The sequence below is a fragment of the Sus scrofa genome, chromosome 5 (genome assembly GCF_054392235.1).
Source record: "Sus scrofa isolate SSC_HxYL_T2T_F1_AM1 chromosome 5, Sscrofa_HxYL_maternal_Yorkshire_Landrace_v2.0, whole genome shotgun sequence".
Classification (NCBI taxonomy): Eukaryota; Metazoa; Chordata; class Mammalia; order Artiodactyla; family Suidae; genus Sus; species Sus scrofa.
Window position 1 is genome coordinate 108309535 of NC_139387.1, and position 12074 is coordinate 108321608.

At 41.9% G+C, this 12074-nt stretch overlaps 1 protein-coding gene across 3 annotated transcripts in view; it reads right to left on the reverse strand.

Moving 5' to 3' along the window:
- The window catches only part of LOC146403611 (fibronectin-like), a 32064-nt gene extending 28524 nt beyond the window's left edge, over window positions 1-3540 (reverse strand). For 2 of the 3 annotated variants that reach the window (XR_014804595.1, XM_084957735.1), the window contains exons 1-4: window positions 3441-3540; window positions 2031-2078; window positions 884-1021; window positions 339-474 (exon numbers count right to left, since the gene is read on the reverse strand). Coding sequence is in view for 1 of the 3 variants with exons in the window: in XM_084957735.1 (XP_084813861.1) it covers window positions 339-474; window positions 884-1021; window positions 2031-2078 (322 nt within the window). In the remaining 2 variants the exon portion in view is untranslated. Of the gene's footprint in view, window positions 1-338; window positions 475-883; window positions 1022-2030; window positions 2079-3363 lie in introns of all 3 variants that reach the window. The other variant, XR_014804596.1, reaches the window with a different exon arrangement.
- Window positions 3541-12074: the final 8534 nt, after the last annotated feature.

Sequence of the window (12074 nt, forward strand, 5' to 3'; positions counted from 1 at the left end):
GCTGGCCTACACCACAGCCGCAGCAACACAGGATCTGAGCTTCGTCTGCAACCTACACCACGCCTCACAGCAACGCCAGATCTTTAACCCACTGAGCGAGGCCAGGGATCGAACCCCCATCCTCATGGATACTAGTTGGGTTCGTTAACTGCTGAGATACAACAGGCACTCCTGAAATTTCAATTATAATTTAAAAGCCCCACGAAATGCTCCTGTCATAATGCGATTTCTGGCCATCACTACGTAGCTGTTAATCACTATAAAATTCAGCTTAGCTGGTAATAAAATTTTTCCCTCTTATAGTGCGGTAAGGCAGCTGAACAACACATCCTACTTACGCGTCTGAAATGACTTTTCACTTAACACTTGTCCATATTTGATGGACTGTATACTGATGTGGTAGTCTTCATTTTCGTCTAGTGTCATTAATGCTTTTGGAAGCTCTGGTGGGTCTGCAAGAATCCTTTTGACATTCTGTAAATAAAGAGGTGCATTTGCTTAGGAAATATTAACTCTGAAACGTTTATTAGCATTACAACTACAAGTTTGGCTTCTGTATATCTCCTTATAAGAAGGAGTTTTTCCAGTATGGAATGCAAACAAATTATTTTTACATAAAATATTACTTTTTATATAGTTACTCTCTGTTTCATTCATAAATTCTAAAAAGGAAAATACACAATCATTCTGATGAAGTCAAATATTATTTTGATCCATTAGTTACTGTAGATATTTCATAAAATGCTAACATTTTATATATTAATACAATTAAAGAAATTGCAATAACTATTAAATTCCTACTTATGATGTGGCATTTAGCCACAAAAAAAATTTACACTATGCTCACTTTTTAATCAGAGCAAGAGAAAAAAAGATGCCTTACTTTTTGAGCAAAGTTATTAACAAGTTGGTATTTTACAAAATAAAATTCAGGACTTCCTCCCTGAGGAAATTCATCCCATTCAATAAAAATTACTGTTGTTTGTTTATTCGTAGGTATATAATGGAAACTTTTTGAGATCTGAAATGGCAAAGAAAAATAACAGTAAAAAATCAAAACAGCATTCTTGGTTATTATTTTATGAGAAAATTGACAAAAACGAAGCCTAAAATATTCCAAATAATAATTGAAAACATTTCAGCAATATCAATTTCCACCCACGAATTTAAATAACATCCAATAGATATTCTGTTTATAAGCATAACTCGGGAAATAAGAAAGGCAGTTAAAATAAGAGCAGGGCCATTTAAGATGCATGTTTCTCAAAGGAGGAAAACGCCGTGGTCCTGAGGTCAGGGAGGAGGAAGAAACTTCCATCCCAGCACCCCTTCCGAGCATGCGAAACTGTCCGCCTTGAGGACAGTGGATTCTTGACAAAACACTTAAAATGAAAATAAGTTTGGGAGTTCCCGCTGTGGTGCAGGCGGTTAAGAATCCGACTGCAGCAGCTCAGTTTACTGGGGAGGCACAGATTCAATCCCCAGCCCAGAGCAGTGGGTTAAAGGAGCTGGTGCTACCACAGCTGCTGCATAGGTTGCAGCTGCAGCTTGGATTCAATCCTTGGAACTTCCCTATGCTGCAGGTGTGACCGTTTAAAATAAAAGGGAAAAAAAAAGTTGAGGGCAAAATGTCTGAAGAAAATGTTAGCAATTGAGGCAAAATCGCTAAAACACATTATCATAACATAAAGGGATCAGACCCTTTCTGTTCCCTGGATGACAAAAAAGACTTCAACTCTCGAGAATGATACATTCATCAATAACTCCACCAAAAACAACCTTAAAATGCTGCCCTTCACCATGCCTTTTACCAAATTCTGATCTCTCTCTCCACTCATTATCCCCAAAACGGTTTGCATGCAGTGAAAACAGATGTCACCAATTTGTGTAGTACTCTTCTTAGGAAGTAGGTCTGATATTTAGTGTTGCTTCTCTTCAACGTACCCCTTATTTTCCAAATTGGATAGTTCAATGAAATTGCATCTTGTCCATTAACTATTTTGAAAAGGGCAAATTCAAAAACATCCTACCTTAACAGCATAGTGCATCCAGAGCAGGAGAATAATTGATTTTTCCATCTGGAAAATAAAGTATATTCAGATCCATTAAACATATATATTCTTAGCTTCAAAACTAAACTACTGGACATTCTTTAGGTTGTGTATGTGTATTTCCCTTTAATGTCATGTCTTTTCAATCCCAACTGCTCATTCCACCAATGTTAAGGCAGTAATAAGTAGGTGCTTCACACAATTGTCCACCCAGTAAAACTGGAAACATCAGCAGTTTTCAAAAGAAAACAATAATAAAAAATAGCAAAACAATTTGCTTCTAGGAGCTTCTGTAATTAAAGAGAAAGGAGACGTTAGAAATAAAATGAATTATCAGTCAATTATGTAAAATTACATTGCATTGTGTGAAACTAATCTTAATTGATGACAATCTAGAACACCTACACGCTGCTACTTTGTTGGAAGTAATTCCTCACATTTTAAGATGATGTTGCAGTTATGAAAACCTATTTCAAACACTGGGGATGAAACTGAAACGTAAATGGTAAAACATTCAACATTGTTTCCACTTTATTTTCAAAATGCATTTGATCCAAAAAGCTTGTGAAACTTTTCCCAGGAACCTTGAGTCTCTGCAGACTTAAGAACTTTCACATTCAACTTAAGACATAAAGAAAAAAGCAACCTTGTATTTTCAAAGGTGTATTTCTGGAATTGAAAAGGATCATGTTAATAGCAAATAAATTCCCAGTATCAACGTTAAAGCTCTCTACAGCCTACTCTCAAGTAGGTTCTTCCTACAAAATCCTCTGTAGTTCTTTTCAAGCAGGTGTGCACCTGAGAAAAATGCAACCCAGTTAAAAAAGAAATACCTAGTCATTCAATCCACAGACTTCTCCACAAAACCGCAACGTTTTAACCCAGTTCATTTTCCTCAACATTCTGATGTTAAGCGTTCCATTCGCAGGGCTGTAGTAGGAATGGTTCTCCCCAAATCTAAGCTGTTAAGCAGAAGCTCAAACGTTTGAGAGTTATAAGAACGCCAAAGTGGGAACATCCCTGGCGGCTGCCTGTTCCTCAAGTTCAAGCCCAGCTCTAAGGCACAGTGTCTGCTCTCGCGGTGCAGAAGGAGAGCAGGTGTTCCGAGGCGCCGCGCGGTTTTAGAAACAGTCCCAAACGTCTGACCAACCGAGAAAAGAACAGAATTGAAAGGAAAGGACGGGGGGTTAAGAATGGTAGGCTGGCGGAGAGAGGAAGAGAGACCAGAGACCCGGAGGTCAAAGGGCAGGGGCTGCCCAGCGCCCCCGCGACCCGCGCCGACGGCCCCGGCCCGTGACCCGCCAGCACAGACCGAGCTCTGCAAGTTGCCCGCGCCGCGTGCTGCGCCCGGGGCTGGGGCCGCAGGCCTGGAGCCCCGATGACTCCCACCTCGCGGCCGCCCTGCTGCTTTTCCGCCGGGCCCCTCTCTGCGAGCCCGCGCTCGCTCTGGCGCTCCTGCAGCTCCTCTGGCGGACGGCGGGCCTCCTCCGAGGCCTCCCTCCGGGTCGGGTTCTTTAAGGGACGGTCTCCATGGAAACGGTCCCGCAGGGGCAGGGAGGGAGGGGGGAGGCGAGTCCCCAAACACTGACCAGCGGAGGGGAGTTACGCTACGTGGAAAAAGGGAGGAAGGGTTGGGACAGGAAGCCAACAGTGGCCTCGTAGGAAAAACAGAAGGCGACCGTGTGGCTGGAAAGAATCCTGGTTAGGCCCAGTGTTGAGCCACGTTCGTCTATGGGGCCGTGTATAAAGCCATCCTCTTTCTTTTGTTAACTTGTGGTGTGGTCTGTTTCTTTACTTGCTTGTTTCTGCAGCCTTGGACAGTCTTGATTGAACCCTGCCTCCTTCCTGGGCTCTCAGCTCCTGGGACATCACCTTCCCCTCCGCCCCACCCCCGGTTCTTCTTTCTTCTTGGTCCACAGCATCCTTGACATTTGCAACTTGAAAGCTGACTTGACCCATGGTGCCTTGATGACTGATAAGAAGCCAGATGAGGCGTTCAGGCAAGTTTTATAAGGACTCTGCGGCGGGAGAGAGGGAGAACAAGAAACAGGTGCCTGTGCCTGCTCCCAAAGGGAGGGGGAGAGAATTGGTTCCTTGAACAGGAAGAGGATGGATGGTGGGTTGGGCAGAGGGCCGGCTTTGGTGATCTGCCCACCCCCTTGGTGCCGAGTGCAGAGATCCTGGGCAGTACCCTGCTTTTGTTCTCAGCACCTGAGAAACACAGCTGACTTGTGGCCTTTTTGGATCTCATTGTTAATAATTGCCCCAAGCTGTGCATTCATGCCGTTATTTTTAGTCCCTTACAGTTGCTTTGTATTTTGTTGCTCCAGGAGAAGCTGAGGGAGGTGCATGTGTGCAAGCCTCCAGGAAGGCGTCCTAGGTCACAGCCTGACTCTGAGTCTGGGTTATTTCCTTCACTTTGATGCTTTTCACTCCTATTCAAGACTCCCAATCACTCCATCTTGGAGTCATTTCTTTCCAGGGCTTCAGAACAGTATTGACAGGTCTGTACTGGCCACTTCCACCTGGACGTCCCCCGCAGGCACTCAAAACCATTTTTCCAAAACTAAATGTATGCTCTTCCCTCTCCCAGCCTTTCCTGAGCAAAGGGTCAGCCAGCCAAGCAAAAAGAAGTCACCAATTTGACATCCTCAGAGCCTTTTCCTCGAGACCCAAAGCTACTTTGTCCTCACCCTTTGGTTTGTCCTAAGGCATCTCTTAGCTGATGGCTTCTTCTCTCTCCCCACAGCCATGCGCTTAATTGAAAACCAAATGACCTTTCTCTCTGGAAGGCAGATGCCATGTTTCAGAGTTGGAACCTCAGTTCAGATCCTATGGCTCCATGTACTAGCAAGCATTCATCTGAAAGGCTGATTGTGAGCTTCGCAAGCAAGCTTGCAGAGTGCTTAGCAAAGTGAAAATACTTCAAAGAGTGACAGCTAGTATTGGTTCCCTGTGATTACTGCAAATAAACTCAGACTTGAACTACGTTTCTTTATCTGATAGCCCCCGTCTCTCCTACATTGTTAGCTAGCACGCTTTTTCTGATATACACACATGTTCACGTCTGGGTGCCTACTTAAGAGCCTATTGTGACTTCCGGTTGCTGGCAGTGTACCTCTGGCCAAATCCGCTTTCCGGCTTCACCTCTCTCCTCTCCTCCTTGGCACCCTAACTTATACCCTCAGTGAAGTAACAGGCCGTAAACTTTTGCACCTGTTTCCATACAGATCTCTATTTACATTGTAACACACAAATTTACTTTTTTGTTGTTGTTGTTATTGGCTGCACCTGCATTGTGCAGAAGTTCCAGGGCCAAGGATTGAACCCATGCCACAGCAGGGTTCAATGCCAGTGACAATGCTGGATCCTTAACCTACTGAGCCACCAAGGAACTCCAAAAATTTACTTTTAACATATTTATATTCTCAGCCAGATTAGGAATTTCATGATGGCACAGACTATAAATTCAAGCACTTATCGTTGTAAACTGTATTTATGTTGTAATAATTCCTGAGGACCCTACATATCTTTAGTCGCAAGTGTCAAGGCAAAATATCACAAAACAATTTCACTGTCAATGCATCGGCTTTTAGTCTCTGAGAAATAGAACCAAATTAAAAATCCAGCAAGGACATTAATGAAACTTATTGCGGTAATAATCCCCTCACAGCACATGCATATATCACATCACCTGCCATACATCTTAAACTTACACAGGAAGCTTACAAAGGAAGAGGGGGAGAAAAATCAGCAAGCTGATCTAAACACTAAGTTTAACACATCTTTAAGGGAATTAAATAAAGTGTATATACTTCAGTGTGGCTATGTTGTCATATATTGGCTTTGTAAAAAATGCATTTTAAATAAGCAGCTATCAAAACCCTCTGGAGTTTACATCCATCTCTCCACCAAGTCAATAAGCTTGGTAGCAAGTTAATCCATAGGGTTTTCCTAAAAATATCTCCTTCCTGAAGGGTTGGTTATTCCATCAAGTAGTACGGCCTTATTCCTGCCTTATCCTTGAATTTGGCCTGGGAACGTAGGTATAGAGAAACCAATTGAAAGATTCAAGAAAAACATGGGTCTTTTGAGAAAAGATAAAGCGTAGCCTTAGTACAGTTTTCAGGGCATTTATTCTCAAGAAAATTAATTGACGTTTTAGATGGAGAAACATAAACGAAAGTCATTTCAGCAATAACGGAGATCGTTAACATCTTGTGAAGTTCCTACTGGGAAATCTGTTGTTTGGGGTCTTACATATGCACCTGTTATTAAAAAACAAACCGTATCTTCACCAGGAGTGTGGTGGACCTGCTTGATTAACCACCTCCCTGGTGCCAAGCACAGTGCTAAGTGCTGAGGACCTAGTAACAAATGCGATTCGTGCTCCCTTCATGGAGCTGCAGTTCTAGGGAGGGAGGTACTGAGTGCTGAGTACTCCGACTCTGTGTGTAAACTTCCTCCTCCTGGTTCCCAGGGTTTCTGTCTAAACCCAGGCTCTCTTTCCTGGTCATCTCATCTTTTGGGTTCCTGAATCCAATTCTAACATGTGAGGTGTGTATGGTTTTTTTGGGGGGTGGGGGGGCAGTTGCCCCACATTACCAAGCAATGCTTGGGACACCAGCCAGATGTCCTCCAATTCAGCTCCATCTGACGCTGTTCTCCCCAGAGACAGCCACAGATTCCGCAGGTTAAGGGTTCAGTCCTACAAGACTGACCCCTGTCCCCAGACACCAGTCACTGGCCTAGGTTCACTGTGCTTCTGACCAACCAGCTACAGACGGAAGGTTGCCACGAACCCTTTCTGAGGTTCTAGGTAGTTGCTGGACTGGCTCACAGAACTCCAGAAAATCATTTACTCACTAGGTTACTGGTTTATTATAACAGGATATAATTTTGGAACTCCTGCTGTGACGCAGTGGGCTAAGAATCCAACTACAGTGGCCCAGGTCCCTGTGGAGGCATGGGTTCGATCCCTGGCACAGTGCCATGGGTTAAAGGATCCAGTGTTGCCACAGCTGTGACTCGGATTTGATCTCTGGCCCAGGAACTTCCATATGCCAAGGGTGTGGCCATTAAAAAATAAAATAATAATTTAGGAACAGCCAGACTGAAAAGACCCACAGAGTAAGGCATGTGGAATGGGTGTGGAGTGCCCATAATCTCTTGGAGGGAGCCATTCTAATTCATTTTCAACTGTCTTTAGATTTATCTTCCTGGAGTTCCCGTCGTGGTGCAGCAGAAACGAATCCGACTAGGAACCATGAGGTGGTGGGTTCGATCCCTGGCCTCGCTCAGTGGGTTAAGGATCCGGCGTTGCCGTGAACTGTGGTGTAGGTCACAGACGCGGCTTGGATCCTGTGTTGCTGTGGCTGTGGTGTAGACCGGCAGCTACGGCTCCGATTAGACCCCTAGCCTGGGAACCTCCATATGCCACGGGAGCGGCCCAAGAAATGGCAAAAAAAAAAAAAAAAAAAAAAAAAAAAAGGTAGATTCATCTTCCTAAAATTCAGTTCTGATGTTAACTTCTTACAACGTCCTCAGCCTTCCTAATTCCTTACTCTCCTCATTGAAATCTTCCTGAAACATTTTCAGTTCACTGTGTACATTTTCAGTTCTCTGTTTTTTCCCTTAAATTTTCCCTTCTATTTCCCCTGTTCCATGAAACTTTTCCTGGGTTACTCCTACCAAAAATCATTTCCCCCTCCTCCGTGTTTCTGTGGCACATAGTTCCTCTAATGGATGGCTCACTGAATTCTGGTGTTTTTAATATAATTATCTGTAGACATCTTAGTATCTCTGTCCAACCGTAACCTCCCTGAAGGTACAACTTCTGTCCCGTTGATGTTTGCATCACCTATGGAACCAGCGGTGATACTGTCTATATAGTCGGCACTCACAAACATTTTCTAATAAATTCTCGCTGAGGGAATATTACAAAACTGTACTCTCTCCCTTTTCTGGGCAGCACTTGGAACGTACCACATGGTAAAAATCAACAATGTTTCTGGAAATAGCGAACAAACATTTTAACACGAGTCATGCCACTCTGGAAAAACCCATGCATGATTTACGATATTCCTCTAAACTTCTGGGTTTGTCTTAAACTCTAAGGGGCTTTTTCCGAGTCCTTTGCAATATTCACGAGAATCTTTAATGTTGTTAAAAACAAGACAACAGGCCCAAATGGAGCCATTTACGCTAAGCCACACATCACCGAACTGAGACTGACGGTTTCATTTCTCCCAGAAATGGAATCTTAAACCAGTCGGTCAGGAATCAGCTGATCAGCACTGGCCGGTGATCTGCCTGAGAGACCCCCGCCAGGCCCTCAAGGAAAGTGACCGTGTCATAACCACCTGCTTTTTCGTACAGTGGAACTTCCCTAACCCTGATCCCTCCTGCCAATAAAAGCCTTTCATTTTGTGCAACTCCTTGGAGTTCCTTTCCTAGATTGGATGCTGCCCCGTCTGTGGCATCATGGAATAAAGCCAATAAGATTATTAAAATTTACGCAGTTGAATTTTGTTTTTCAAACTGTGTGTTAACCTTTAGAGGAGCCAAGATTTATCACATTCCAAAGCGTAAAAAAGTATACTCTTTTAAGATGAAACGGAACCGTACTGAAAAATGAAAGACCAGCATAAAAACATTCTTCCTTAAATCTTCTGACCTGGAAAAATCAGTAGTGCTCTTTTTTGTCTTTCCATGTCTCATGGTTTCTGTTCTTATAGATCTTTTTAAATTTCCTCTTTCAAAGAAGATGGTTCACTCAAATATTTCTAACAAAAGTAGCACTTTTATAAGCTGACAAGCAATCCAAAGGAGCCATATTTCTGTTAGTATTTAATAGGAAGCCGTGGCTGCGAGAGAATTCCTAAGCTTTATTTTGCTGGCATGAATTAAAAGAGAAAGGAAATTAAAGATGGATTAACAGCATATTTTCATCTGTATCCCGTTTCTTAAATGTGATGCCAAAAAGATTGGCTTTCTAGTTTTATAACTAGAACTGGCCTTTTCTACAATGTAAAACTTCTTAAAAATACGTGTTATTATCTTTTAGCAGATTTGTTTATACAATATGAAAAGTAGCTACTTTGATCTTTTATGAAAATATTTAATCATCCAAATTAATTTACATTTTTTTCGTTTGGTTTGGTTTTGATTTTTTTGTTTTGGGGGTTTGTTTGTTTGTTTTTGTCTTTTTAGGACCACACCTCTGAGGTTCCCAGGCTAGGGGTCGAATCGGAGCTGCAGCTACTGGCCTACACCACAGCCACAGCAACGCCAGATCTGAGTCACATCTGTGACCTACACCACAGCCACAGCAACACTGGGTCTTTAATCCACTGAGTGAGGCCAGGGATCTAACGTCATGGGTACCAGTCAGATTCGTTTTCAGGGAGCCACAATGGGAACTCCCAAATTAATTGACTTTGAGTGGAAATGTTATGTTTAATAAAGTGTTATTGGCAGCTGCACTTCAGAATCCAAGATTAAAATCTGGGTTTATCTATAGTCATTGGTATGGATTCAAATGCAAATGTCATGTTGAGAACTGGGACTAAACCAGAAGGGTCTTCAGCTCCAGAATGGGTGTAGGTGTGAGGCAGTTCAGAGGTCTGGTCCATTAAGTTCTTCCTTGCTGGATTTGTTGACAACTATGCCAGGATGGGTGGGAATTTATTTCTCAGTAAGATTATCAGCACATTTAACACATGTAATAAATTCTGTTCAGTAAACTCTACTGAGAAACTTTGATGAAGAAAGAATCCTGGATGGAAGGAAAGGAGAGACAGAGTGAAACCTGGACTGAACTGCAGGGCTTTGGAAAGGGGAAGGTCCATTATCATTACCTTAAAAAATTAGAGAAAAAAATTAATGACCACCATAAAAACATTCTTTCTCAAGTCTTCGAAGCTGGACAAATGAGCGGTAGTGTTTCTGCCCCTCTTTATAGGAGAGAGGAGGGTGATGGAGCGCTCTAAGCTGGTGGGTATGGCCAACGATCCTAGCTAGTCCAAGCACGTTACTCTAAACTGTAGGCAGAGTCCTAGGAGACCTGTATTCTCACCGCCAGGTATTCACCTCCTGTACAGCCCCCTGCCCCCGTGGTTAACGGGACCTGTGAAAGTAATCACCACTTGCATGGCCGTGTTACCTTATGTAAGGCTTCATTCTCCTGCTGGCTCTTAAGAAGTCCGCTGCCATGATATGGGAGGCCAAGTGAACATAAGTGTTACCCCCAGAGGCGGAGGGTGTCCCAGCCTGCATCCAACAAGAAGACAGGCCTCAGTTTTCTACCATCACAAGGAACTTAGTTTTGCCAACAACCTGAATGAGCCTGGAATAAGAGGTCCCCAAACCTCAACACAGTCCCAACCAACAACTTAATTTCACCCTGGTGAGATCCTGAGTAGAAAGCCCAGCTAACCTCTGTCCAGACTCCTGACCCACAGAAACTGTCATATAATAAACATTTCATTTCACACTACCAAATTAGTGGTCACTTTTTTCATGGCATTAGAAAGCTATATACAGACCCACAGTCAATGTGATTGGTTGGGTGATAAGCAAGCCTAGCCAGTCATGGAACAGGATGTCCTGACTAGACCTGAGATAGATGCCCTCTCCTCTTTGCTGATAAGCATTAAAAGGTGGTTTTACCAAAGCTGCCAGGCCATAGGCAAAGTTGCAGTGACCAAAATTGTACATGGAACAACCTGGGATGCAGTGGAAGACATGAAGCTGGCAGAGCAAGGGAAGCAGAGATTAGGGCGTTCAAATCCCAGCATTTCATTCTCTGCTGCCCATCTCATAGTTAGAGTAGATCAGATTTTCTGAAGGACATCTATTGGACTGGTACTCATGCTGCAGGTCCTCCCCCAGATTAGAAATAACAGCATCGTAATTTGAACCCAGTCTAGTGCTAGTCTCTCTCCTCCTAGCTACTAATCACATAAAGAGCTATAGAATCTCCTTCCCCATTGATTAAGTAATTAATCTTGTTTTATTTGATATAATTTAGAGTAGCCACAGCTGGATTCATGAGATGACTGTAACTACAAAAGTTAGTTTGTAGGTACTACTTTTAGTAAAAGGTCTATTATATTTACATCCTGTGTATTTTTTTCTAAACTTAAGAAATCATTGTCTACATGTTGATTTCATTGCACGGTTCTCAACACTGAATAATTCGCATATATTTTGTTAAACACTGATTATCCTAATATACAGTCAGTTTATTTCTTTGACTCCTTTTGCAAAATTTTATGGACATTTTGTATAAAGTTGATATATGAGTCTCAGAGTTTGCATTGTTCTAAAATAAAATCAGTGATAAGATTTGGGTGCAAAATCTTATATGGATTACAAAATTAATAGTTCTAATCCAGGAGAGAAAATTGTGCACAGACACGCAAAAAAAAAAAAAAGTTTCTCACAGATGAGAAAATACAGTGCTCTATTTCAATTATATGTGCCACATAAACACTCAGTATATAAGTATTATTTTAGGCAAAATCAAGCAGCTGATGTGGTCATTTTTGACAATGATAGATATTAGCAGTGTTCCTTTTCAATATTTTCTAATTCTTAAGTGGAGAGAAACAATTATCATGTTAGTAAATTTTAAAAGGCCAGTGGAATTTTCTCTTTTAAATACAAACAAATATCATTCTTTTAAAATATGGGCCATGAATTCCATGTGAATTATAGTAGAAACTCCTTTACTTAAACTAGCCAGTTTTCTATTTTTCCCTTCTAGTAAATGTTACAATATTTGTTTGAGGTTGATATAATTCAAAGTGGCTAACCCAAAAAAAAAAAAAAGCAGAGAATTAATAGAATTGTTTATGCATTACTTAAGTAATAAAATTCATACTTTGGGGTAATCTTAATTTTCTAATTTCACTTGCCAAAATTGTTTCTCTAAGACTTTACTCTCCTGAAAAAAAAAAAAAATCCTGTTTTTTAAAATTCCAAAAGAAACACTTGACTATTAAAAAGATACATACATTT